The sequence below is a fragment of the Nycticebus coucang genome, chromosome 4 (assembly GCF_027406575.1).
Source record: "Nycticebus coucang isolate mNycCou1 chromosome 4, mNycCou1.pri, whole genome shotgun sequence".
NCBI classification, from domain to species: domain Eukaryota; kingdom Metazoa; phylum Chordata; class Mammalia; order Primates; family Lorisidae; genus Nycticebus; species Nycticebus coucang.
The window spans coordinates 22,113,371-22,125,459 of NC_069783.1; the positions used below are offsets into that span (position 1 = coordinate 22,113,371).

General features: G+C 36.5%; 1 protein-coding gene across 3 annotated transcripts in view; it reads right to left on the reverse strand.

Annotated features, from left to right (window-relative positions):
- The window catches only part of ATAD2B (ATPase family AAA domain containing 2B), a 176,979-nt gene that overhangs the window by 27,849 nt on the left and 137,041 nt on the right, over positions 1-12,089 (reverse strand). For all 3 annotated transcript variants that reach the window (XM_053588597.1, XM_053588596.1, XM_053588598.1), the window contains one exon: positions 6,635-6,794. In XM_053588597.1, coding sequence (XP_053444572.1) covers positions 6,635-6,794 — 160 coding nt within the window. The remainder of the gene's footprint in view (positions 1-6,634; positions 6,795-12,089) is intronic.

Genomic DNA, 12,089 nt, shown 5'->3' on the forward strand with positions numbered 1-12,089 from the left:
ATTTTTGTAGCTTAGGCCTCCCCTCAGTAATTAGCACATGGTACTAATAAACACTAATAGAATATGAATGAGTTTGAAGCACAGAACTTTTGAAATACAACCATGCCAAATAAATTCAGAAGAGTATTAAGAGCAAAACACAGAGGGCTCCCAAAGTTAAGATGAATCTGAGTGCTTTATTCCTGCACAAGTGGTACAAAATAGAAGATTCTAAGACGACTACGAGATTTTGGTTGAAATTTCAGCAAAATTAGTCAAATGATGGTGTGTATGTGTATATATATATATATAAATGGGTCTGAGAGATATGAAGGATGCATGGCAAGACCAAAAATGAAGAATAGTCAAATATTATATATATGCACCAAATATCTGATACTGGTCACATTTAGAACCTAAAAGTTAAATTTCTTCTTATTCAATATTTTATTTGTGTCCACATCATCCAAAAAGGAGAGAATCTAGATAAACACTCAGGCAACATAGCTTTCAAAATGTTGGCTTTTGTCTTCTATTTATATGTTAGTTTTTATCCCAAATGGCCAAATGTTCTGCAAACAGAACACCGTAAGCTTTCAAATACTCATGGGAGCTTGTAAGAGTAATACAACATTCATGTAATTTCCACTTGCTACACAATATACCCTGAGGTGGTTTTTCTGGAACATAATAAGTGGTTCTGTTGCTAAGAAAAAAATAGGCTGTTTGATGAAAGATACGAAAAAATCTAAACACAAAATAATGCCTTTGAATTGTATCACTTTTTGTATATCTAAAAGAGTGGGTCAGTGTAGTGGTTCACACCTGTAATCCTAGCACTTTGGGAGGCCTCTCAAAGCAGGAAGATGAATCACTGGAAGCTAGGAATTCCAGACCAGCCTGACTGAGATCCGGTCTCTACAAAAAATACAAAAGTTAGCTGAGCATGATGGAGTGCACTTTAGTAGTCCCAGCTACTCAGGAGGCTGTGGCAGGCGGATCTCTTGAGGGAAAACAGAAAGAACAAAAGAGGGAAAGTTACAAGTATAGCACTGTAATTTCCACAGTAATAAATAAGAATATCCTTTTTGATTATTCAATTGTATAATATTTTGCAATAAATGGTCACTATGACAAGATACCACTGCTTCCTTAAAAGTGATATTAGTATCACTATATATTAATATCACTGTATTATTGTATCACTGTAATAATTAATTGCATTAAGGGGAAAATATGGATTGATCTTCTCAACTGGCTTTCACTAAGCATTCCAATTCATTTCACTACAAGTCCCTAGATTTGTTTCCAAATAAGATTAAATTTAAAGTCTGGTCCAACCTCCGATAAAGGTCTAATAACCAGAATCCACAGAGAACTCAAATTTATTAGCAAGAAAAGAACACGTGACCCCATTTCAGGGTGGGCAAGGGACTTAAAGAGAAACTTCTCTAAAGAAGACCGACACAAAATCTACAACACATGAAAAAAAGCTCATCGGGGCGGCGCCTGTGGCTCAGTCAGTAGGGCGCCGGCCCCATATACCAAGGGTGGTAGGTTCAGGCCCAGCCCCGGCCGAACTGCAGCCAAAAAATAGCTGGGCGTTGTAGCGGGCGCCTGTAGTCCCAGCTGCTCGGGAGGCTGAGGCAAGAGAATCGCTTGGGCCCAGGAGTTGGAGGTTGCTGTGAGCTGTGTGAGGCCACGGCACTCTACCAAGGGCCATAAAGTGAGACTCTGTCTCTACAAAAAAAAAAAAAAAAAAAAAAAAAAAGAAAAAAAGCTCATCATCCTTAATCATCAGAGAAATGCAAATCAAAACTACTCTGAGATATCACCTAACCCCAGTAAGAGTAGCCCACGTAACAAAATCCCAAAACCAGAAATGTTGGCGTGGATGTGGAGGAAAGGGCACACTTCTACACTGCTGGTGGGAATGCCCACTAATACATTCCTTCTGGAAGGATGTTTGGAGAACACTTAGAGACCTAAAAATAGACCTGCCATTCGATCCTATAATTCATTTACTAGGTTTATACCCAGAAGACCAAAAGTCACAATATAACAAAGACATCTGCACCAGAATGTTTATTGCAGCCCAATTCATAATTGCTAAGTCATGGAAGAAGCCCAAGTGCCCATCAACCCACGAATGGACTAGCAAATTGTGGTACATGTATACCATGGAATACTATGCAGCCTTAAAGAAAGATGGAGACTTTACCTCTTTCATGTTTACATGGATGGAGCTGGAACATATTCTTCTTAGCAAAGTATCTCAGGAATGGAAGAAAAAGTATCCAATGTACTCAGCCCTACTATGAAGCTAAATTATAGCTTTCACATGAAGACTATAACCCAACTATAGCACAAGACTATGGGGAAAGGGCCAAGGAAGGGGAAGGGAGTGGGGAGGTTTTGGTGGAGGGAGGGTAATGGGTGGGGCCACATTTATGGTGCATCTTAGAATCGGTACAGGCGATTGCACTAATGTACACAGCTATGATTTAACAATAAAAAAATAATAATAAAGTCTGGTCCAAGGAATATGATAAGCACAAAGTATAAAGGGGCATTCTAGGTGAATGTCCAAGTACCCACTAAGAAACCAACTTACGAATATTAAAACATTTGTCTAGAGATGATAACAAGAACAAAACAACAATGAACTTGTATGGAACACTTATGTCCCAGGCACTATGCTAAGGATTTAACATATTTAGGTTGAAGATCATGAAAATAGAATTTCATGTGTTCAACTTAATACATTTTCTCATTTAATACTTACAACTACTCCCAATCAAAAAATACTATTATTATCCCTATTTTACAGATGAGGAAACAAAAATTTAGAGGACTTAATTTGATCAAACTTAAAGAAACAGGAAATGGTAGTACTGGGAACTAAAGTCTAGACGTCAATCCAAAGTCCATGTTCTCATTACATACTATGCAATTATCATCAGTCTCTGTGTTTTGAAATATGGGCTGAGGGTGTAAGCATACAAGTCCTCTCATACACTTAACAGACATTTGTACAGGTTGCACCTTCCACTGGACCTATCAAAGAAAAGGAGTGAAATGAGGCTGACATCCAGCCCATACTTCACCATTCATCCTGCTACAGAATGACATCCAATTAAAGGAGATTTTCTAAACCACACAAAATCGCTATACTGGCTAACAGTGCTCTGATGCTGCCAGCATATTTTTTATGAGAAAATTTTAATAGCATAGATTAAAAGGCTTAAAATATATACATTATTTGATCCAGAAATTTTACTTTAAGGAATTTATTCTAAGGAAATAATTAAGGATCTACATAAAACTAGTTTGGTTTATCTCAAATAGTAGCTGTACAATTAATCAAAGCCATGTGCCTAAACTATCAACACAGTTTTGCTATCTTAATGGTGGCCTGTTTAGGCCAGCAGCAAAGAAGCCTGTAGAGCAGGTGGCAAGGAAATTGCAAAAGGTATTTTCCACAGCTTGTTGAGAACTGAATATTTTCCCTTGCAAGAAGTAATCCAAACCCTAGCAAAGTTGGTAGTCAGTTGGTAGATGGTCTGATGAACACAGTGGATGACAGAAAGTTTCCAAGTTCAGCTTTTGCAGTTTGAGCAGCATTGTTGTGTGACATGTGGTAGAGCATCATTGTGCAAAAGGACTGGCCTATCTATATTAACCCATCTTGGCTGCTTAATCACAAGCATCCTCATCATGTTTTCCGACTGGTTGCAGTCAATCTCCACTAAAACTGAGTGACCAAGTTTCATGACATTATAGTGGATAATACCAGTGCTGAACTAAACAGACACCATTAGCTTTTTGGGATGAATATTCATTTGGATTGTGTTTCAGTACTTCATCTTTATCCAACCACCGTGATGAATGCTTGCAATTATCAAAAAGAATTCATTTTTTATCACACATAACAATACAGTGTAGAAATGATTCGCCTTTATGTTGTGACAACTAATAAGGCAAGCTTCCAGACAATTTCTCTTCTGATACTCATTTAATTCATGCAGAACCCATTTATCCAGCCTCCTCATCTTCCCAAATTGTTTCAAGTGGTCCAATATCACTGGAATAGTAAAGTCAAACGTCAAACCTTGGTACAAATTCACATGTAGGTTGAGATGGATTCATTTCTTCTACAACTTTTCAGCTCGTTATTATTGACCTTGGTCTAAGGTCACACATGTTACCTCTGGTAATAGAATAGAACTTCACAAAGCATTGATATACTACTCGTTCATTAGCCACATTGTTCCCAAACACTTTGTTGATAATTGTGAGATGTCTGTGCTGCACTGTTTCCTGGATGGAACCCATATTCGAAAGTAACAAAAATTTTTGACTAATCCAACCATGGTTTCACAAAAATTGCTCTAATAGAAATTTCAAAGATAGTTATAAGCCAAAACATGTTTTTGAAAGAAAGAAGATGTACTTTTACAATAAAAATAAAATAAGATAGGCTGGGCATAGTGGCTCACTCTTGTAATCCTAGCACTCTGAGAGGCCAAGGCAGATGAACTGCTTCAGCTCAGGAGTTTGAGACCAGCCTGAGCCAGAGCAAGACCCCATCTCTAAAAATAGCCCAGCATTGTGACGGGTGCCTGTAGTCCAACTACTGGGGAAGCTGAGATAAGAGAACTGCTTGAGCCCAGGAGTTTTAAGTTGCTATGAACTGTGATGCCACACACTCTATCAAGGATGACAAAGTGAGACTGTCTGAAAATAAACAAATAAATAAATAAAGGAATAGAACAGAATAGAATAAGAAGTGTCAAAGTGAAATGTCGAGATATCAACTATCCAACATATTATAATACTTAAGAAAATCAGACATCTCATACTTAACAACCTAATAGAGGGAAAAACTAACAAATCAAATATGTCTAACAATAGGATATTAGCTACTATATCTAATATGATTAAAATGTCAGATAAATATATTCATTAATGAATAAAATTTGCAAAAATACAGAAATGACAAAATTTGTAAGTCATTTATTTTAATAAAAATAAGATGCATATAACATTTGTGTTAGAGATAACACTAGGTAATGGGAGTACAGATTATTTTAATATTCTTCTTGGTTCCATTTTCATAAATTTTTCTATAAAACATACATAATACACAGAAAGAAGCAAAGCAAACAAACTACAAAGGCTACAAGCAGCAAATATTCTAATACGAAACTGGAACTGTTAGATACCCGGTACGGCTGTGCAAAACTTTCATTCTGCGTGGTTTACTACAGCCTAAATACAGGCAGGAAATACCTAATTTCATGCAGAATGGACAAATCCAGGTCATTCTGCCAGATCTGGGTTGAGAGCCACTGTATGACAAAGCACAAACTGTACTCTAAATATAAGGTAACAGAAACTTGAACAACTATTTTTAAAAAACAGGAAGCATTTTACTTTAGTAGTACCTACTGAAAAAAAACAGAATTCTCAATAAAGTAAGAGAAAAATGACTCCTGACAGCTGGGAGTTGGCCATGCACTACCAATCTAGGCCCCAGCATACTATGCTAAACATAAACAACTTCAGAGAACACCAGCGTCTGACAAGGTCACTCTGTCCCCATGATGGGTCAAGAAAAAAATAAGACCACTCTGTAATCATGTCTGAACACAGGTGAAAATGTGAACTTTGTCCTAACAACAAAAATAACCAAACATAATCCTGTCCTAATGTGTATAACTACGATTTCTTACCAATTACAGCTTTAGCTTTGCTCCATTTTTCTAGACTCTTATTTCTTTTTTTTTTTTTTTTTATTGTTGGGGATTCATTGAGGGTACAATAAGCCAGGTTACACTGATTGCAATTGTTAGGTAAAGTCCCTCTTGCAATCATGTCTTGCCCCCATAAAGTGTGACACACACCAAAGCCCCACCCCCGTCCCTCCGTCTAGACTCTTATTTCTTAAAATGCCTAACCTCAAAATTACTCCCACTTTCTAACAGCGTCCAACCCACTCAAAGACCCACTTCCTTACACTTACTTAACACAAGCCCAAATCCCATATAGTTCCATATGAGGAACATTCTTCTCTCAGTAAATGTACATACAAAATCAATAAACTCAACTTGTTTTACTACAGATGATGTTCCTGATGGTCTTCCCTGGAAGGTGATGATAAGAAACAGGACCATACAATTGAGTGCAGTATAGATTAGGAGTAAAAGTATAAAATGACATAAAAATACCCACAACCAGCAGAAGAGATAACATTCTACATAAAAGTTTTTTGATATGTAAATGTATCCTATCATGGATTCCTGCCAATTCAAAACTCTCCAAGTTTATCACCATTGCTGTTAAGTCAAATTTTAAGTTAAATTCTCAACTACTCAGTTTTCTATCAATCTGAACAAAATCATAATCTAAGTATAAAAAGTAGAAGGTAAATGAAAAACTAAACGTCGAACACAACTACAATTTCCATATCGTTTTTAATGATAATAATTTACATATATCATTTTTAAGTAATTATTATGTTCCTCATCAAGAAATTTCTAAAAATAGTAATAGGTCATGAAAATTTATCTAAAACACAGGCATGATTTAGTATTTAAACTATAAATTATTTTCTCATTTATTATCAAAGTGAACCTTTGCCTTTGTATCTTACCTCCTGGGTCCTTATCTGGATTGTACTCTAAAGCATTGCTACAGATGAGGTCAATATCTTTCAGGAAATCCTTAGCAGTCAGGTAATTATGTTTATCAATTTTAGTTATTACTGTTGATAAATCCATTGGTTCCTTGATAACTTCAAGATAATCTGAAACCTAAAACAAATAGGATATTTAAATGAAAATTATTTCTGGTTTTTCCTGAGTTACTTAGTTCATAACACAAAATAAAAACAGAGTTCTTTAAAAACTTACTCAAGATATTTAAGAAATAATTATAGATAAGGATAAAATTACAGTGCTGTTTATGACACTAAAATTATACTTTCCATGGAAAGTTTCAGTTTTCAAGTTATAACTAAATCAACTCTGAAATACTTTTATTCTTGAAATTTAAAACCACGTCAATTTTTTTGTTTGTTTTTAAATAAATCCCTTGGGCATATCTGTATGGGCAAGAGCACCCAACAAGCATCACTAAGTTTTCTCAAGAAAAGTACAAGAAAGGGAAAAAAAAAAAGAAAATAAAAAGCATCAGGTTTTCATATCATTAGAAAATTACTTCTGATAAATCTCTAAAATTTTCAACAAAAATTTTCTTTTTCTTGGCTCGGCGACTGTAGTTCAAGCAGCTAAGGCACCAGCCACATACACCTGAGCTGCTGGCAGGTTCATATCCAGCCCAGGCCCGCCATACAATGACAACTACAACCAAAAAATAGCCGGGCATTGTGGCGGGCGCCTGTAGTCCCAGCTACCTGGAAGGCTGAGGCAAGAGAATCGCTTAAGCCCAGGAGTTGGAGGTTGCTGTAGGCTGTGATGCCACAGCACTCTACCCAGGGCAACAGCTTAAGGTTCTGTCTCAAAAAAAAAAACAAAAAACATTTTGTTTTCTTTTTCAGGTAGCTCTCATACCTCAGTGGCTAGGGCACCGGCCACATACACCAAGGCTGGCGGGTTCAAACCCTGCCCAGGCCAGCTAAAGCAACAATGACAACCACAAGAAAAAAATAGCCAGGCGTTGTGGTAAGCACCTATAGTCCCAGCTACTTGGGAGGCTAAGGCAAGAGAATCACTTAAGCCCAAGAGTTTGAGATTGCTGTAAGCTGTGATGCCATGCCATGCCATGCCATAGTGAGACTCTATCTCAAAAAAAAAAGAAAAGAAATTCTACGGTGCATCTAACAAGGGTACTTGTGAAATTTACTAAATGTAGAATACAAATGTCTTAACACAATAACTAAGAAAATGCCGCGAAGGTTATGTTAACCTATTTGATGAAAATATTTCAAATTGTATATAAAACCAGCACATTGTACCCCACAATTGCATTAATGTACACAGCTATGATTTAATAAAAAAGAGGAAAGGAAAAAAATGTATATTTTTTCAGTTCTTAATATATATTTAAAAAATATATAATATATATAAAAATAATATGTTTTTTTCTTTTTTAGTTTTTTAGGGTGAATTATTTCATGAAAAGTATTTTCCATTCCTTTAGAGTTATTATATTCTGAGTCAATTATATAATAAAACTAAATATAAAAAAATAAATAAATAAAACTAAATATAGCTTTATAACTAAAGATTTACTGGACTTGTCCCTAAGTATAAACAAATATACAAACAAACAAACAAAAAACATACTGCTTTATGTGCTGATTTTCTGGATAACTCAAAAGAGGAGATGTTAAGTGTGATGATTTGCTCAATAAATTGTATATAACTGACCGATAAGTGCCAACAACCTATGCATTTCCCAAATCAAGTAATCAGGTTTAATATAAAAGTAGTTGAAAGCAATAATGTCTAAAATTAGTGTAGGAATGATTTCTGGGGATAGGGTAATTTCTGCTGTATGAAAGTAGGGTTACTTTTCTTGTAGTTTCAGATGACAATGATACCATGATTTTTTTTTTTTGTAGAGACAGAGTCTCACTGTACCACCCTCAGGTAGAGTGCCGTGGCGTCACACGACTCACAGCAACCTCTAACTCTAGGGCTTACGTGATTCTCTTGCCTCAGCCTCCCGAGCAGCTGGGACTACAGGCGCCCGCCACAACGCCCAGCTATTTTTTTGTTGCAGTTTGGCCGGGGCTGGGTTTGAACCCACCACCCTCGGCATATGGGGCCGGCACCCTACTCACTGAGCCACGGGCACCGCCAATACCATGATTTTTAAATGTATATATAAACGCACATGTACAAATACGTAATATATATACAGCAGAACCTCCATGGTCCGCTACCTCCCTACATTGACCACCTCCTTCAGTTGACTTAATTTTCACAAACTGCACATGCACCACATGTACATATTAGTACGGTAGGCCTGGTTCTCTATGTTGATTGCCTACGTATATTGACCAGCTTGTTATACCCACTGCGTGGTCAACTTACACAGGTTCTACTATATGTGATTTTAAAATTTTAAGATTAGTTATAAAAGTGTATGTGTGTTTTAATCTACTTTTCAGGCTCTAAGACAGCAGTTCTTAACCTGTGGGTCACGACCCATAGGAACTATATTAAAGGGCTGCGGCATTAGGAAGGTTGAGAACCACTGCTCTAAGAGCTCAAAAGCCAATCAATCTCTATATAGGTAAGGTAATGGAGCTACATTACATAGGAAAACAAGCAACAGTTCAGAGGTCACTAGTTGGATTACTGGTTCTGGCGTTTGGCATGCCCTGTGTACAAGTGAAAATGGTTTTATAAACTGGAAACTCTATAAAAATTTATATTATGAAAGACTATACATTTTAGCACCTGCGCTTAACTTTAAATTCAATTTTCTGAAATTTGGTTTTCTCTGCAGTCTGCTTTGGAATTTGATAAAGTTTCTAGATACTTTAAATTATTTAAATAAAAACTTTTATGGTATCCAAATTTATCTTGTTTTCCTTTTTCTGTCCTTCCCATAGACTCCTGTTTTCAGCTTTAAGAGCAAACAAAACCAGCAGCAGAATTAACCTAAGAAGAATAAACAGAAAACAAGAGAAAAATACTAAGCCTTAAATTAAAAAAATAAAATGGTTTTTGATTGAGACAGGGTCTCATTCTGATTCCCAGGCTAGAGCACAGTGATGCCATCATAGTTCCTATAACTTCACACTCCTAGGCTCAAGTGATTCTCCTGCCTCAGCATGAGCCTACAGGTACATGTGACCATTTCCTGAGCCTACAGGTACATGTGACCATTTCCAGAAAATGTTTTTGGTATTTTTGGGGGGTTTTGTTTTACTTTGTTGCCCTCGGTAGAGTGCTGTGGCATCACAGCTCACAGCTACCTCAAATTCTTGGGTTCAAGTGATTCTCTTGCCTTACCCTCCCAAGTAGCTAGGACTACAGGCACCCGCCACAACACCCAGCTATTTTTAGAGACAGAGTCTTGCTCTTGCTCAAGCTGGTCTTGAGCTCCTGAGTTCAAGCAATCTGCCAGCCTTGGCCTCCCAGACTGCTAGGAATACAGGAGTGAGCCACCATGCTCGGCCTTAATTTTTCTATTTTTTGTAGAGATGGGGTCTCACTATGTTGCTCAGGTTGATCTCGAACTCCTGGCCTCAAGAGATCCTTCCACCTCCAAAAGTAATAGGAGGAGCCACTGTCAGGTAGGAGCCACTGTCCCCAGCTTAAAATTTTTATCTAACATTCTCTATCCCCTTGCACTGCCTTACCATCATTTATAAAACTTATATTCTATCACAGATACCATTTGAAATCTGACAATACTTTCTGGTTAGAAAAAGAATTATTCCTGAGTAAAAACAAAATTAGTTTATTCCCACAATAAGAATTTGACTTGGGGCTCTGCACCTGTAGTTCAGTGGCTAGGGCGTCAGCCATATACACCACAGCTAGCGGGTTCAAACCAAGCCCACTACAACTACAACCAAAAAATAGCTGGGTGCTGTGGTAGGCACCTGTTGTCCCAGATACTTGGGAGGCTGAAGCAAGAGAATGGCTTAAGCTCAAGAGTTTGAGGCTGCTGTGAGCTTTGATGCCACAGCACTCTACCAAGGTCTCAAAAAAAAGTATTTGACTTGGGGGTAAGCCCCTATCCTTTAAGAAGTGTCTGAAGCTATAACCCAGCTACAACTTAACAATAGGGGGAAGTGGGAAAGGGGAGGGGGTGGGTAGAGGGAGGGGAATCGGTGGGATCACACCTGTGGTGCATATTACAGGGGTATTTGCGAAACTTGGTAAATGTAGAATGTAAATGTTTTGGCACAGTAACTGAGATAACGCCGGAAAGGCTATGTTAACCACTGTGATAAAAATGTGTCAAATGGTTTATGAAGTGAGTGTATGATGCCCCATAATCATATCATTGTATACAGTTATGATTTAATAAAAAAATTAAAAAAAAAAAAAAAAAAGAAGTGTCTGAGTCCAAATATATCAAATGTGATATGGAGACAGACAGACACACACACATATTTAAAACAATTTTTTAAATTGACTGATAGTTTTAAATTATCTGATAAAACGATGAGGGAGAAAACACTCCACAAACATAAAGTGATATTTATTAATCAAAAGGCAAATTAAACACGTCCTGTTATCCCAGTAAGAAAAGATATGAGATGGTTAGGATATAAAGAATGTGAACTTTGAATTTAAAAAAACTTTCAGATCTTAGGTATATCACTCTCCAGTAAGCCTCTGTTTCCTCAATTGTAAAATAAGAAAAATAATGATCCTTGCAAAGCTGCTGAGAGGCTCAAATGGAAAAAAAAAAAAACTGTCTATTGTGGTTAATATACAAATAAAATTATAAATAGTCCTTTTATTCCAAAAAAAGGGGTGGAAAGATATTTTCAGACTTGCCTGGGAGTAAAAATGGAATACTAGCTCATTCTTCTCAGTCATAGATAAGTAATGGGTGCAAAGTAATCTGCTCAGGTCCCAAAGCACAGATTTCACAATTAGGACATAACATTAAACCCGGAAACATTTCATAATTCAAATTATTTTTTAAAAAATAAATTTAACAAAAAAAAAAAAAAAAATCAAAGCTAACAATACTAAAGTTGTTCAAACATAGAGTCTGAACTATAAGAAGAAGGCTAGTAAAGATCACACTGTGTTCATCTACACACTATATTATCCCAGGATAAAAAAACAGAAACAAAAAACCTAACTGACAGCATTATACTAGATTCCGAATGGAAAATTTCTATTCTCATGATCACAAACCACGTTCCCACAAGCACAGAAAACAATACACATATAGAGTGAGAAATTTTCCACTGGGAGCAGAGAACATCTTTGGAGAGAAAAGTAATTTTAGCTGTATAGGATGTGCTTAACTTCAAACAACATCTTAAACACAGGAATTTCTAAAATATGAAAGACAAAGAAATTTCTGATTTTTTAGTCACATCTTTTGATAAGGTATACATAATTTGGGAAATGCCAATATTAATTAGTATTGATTAGTTAATA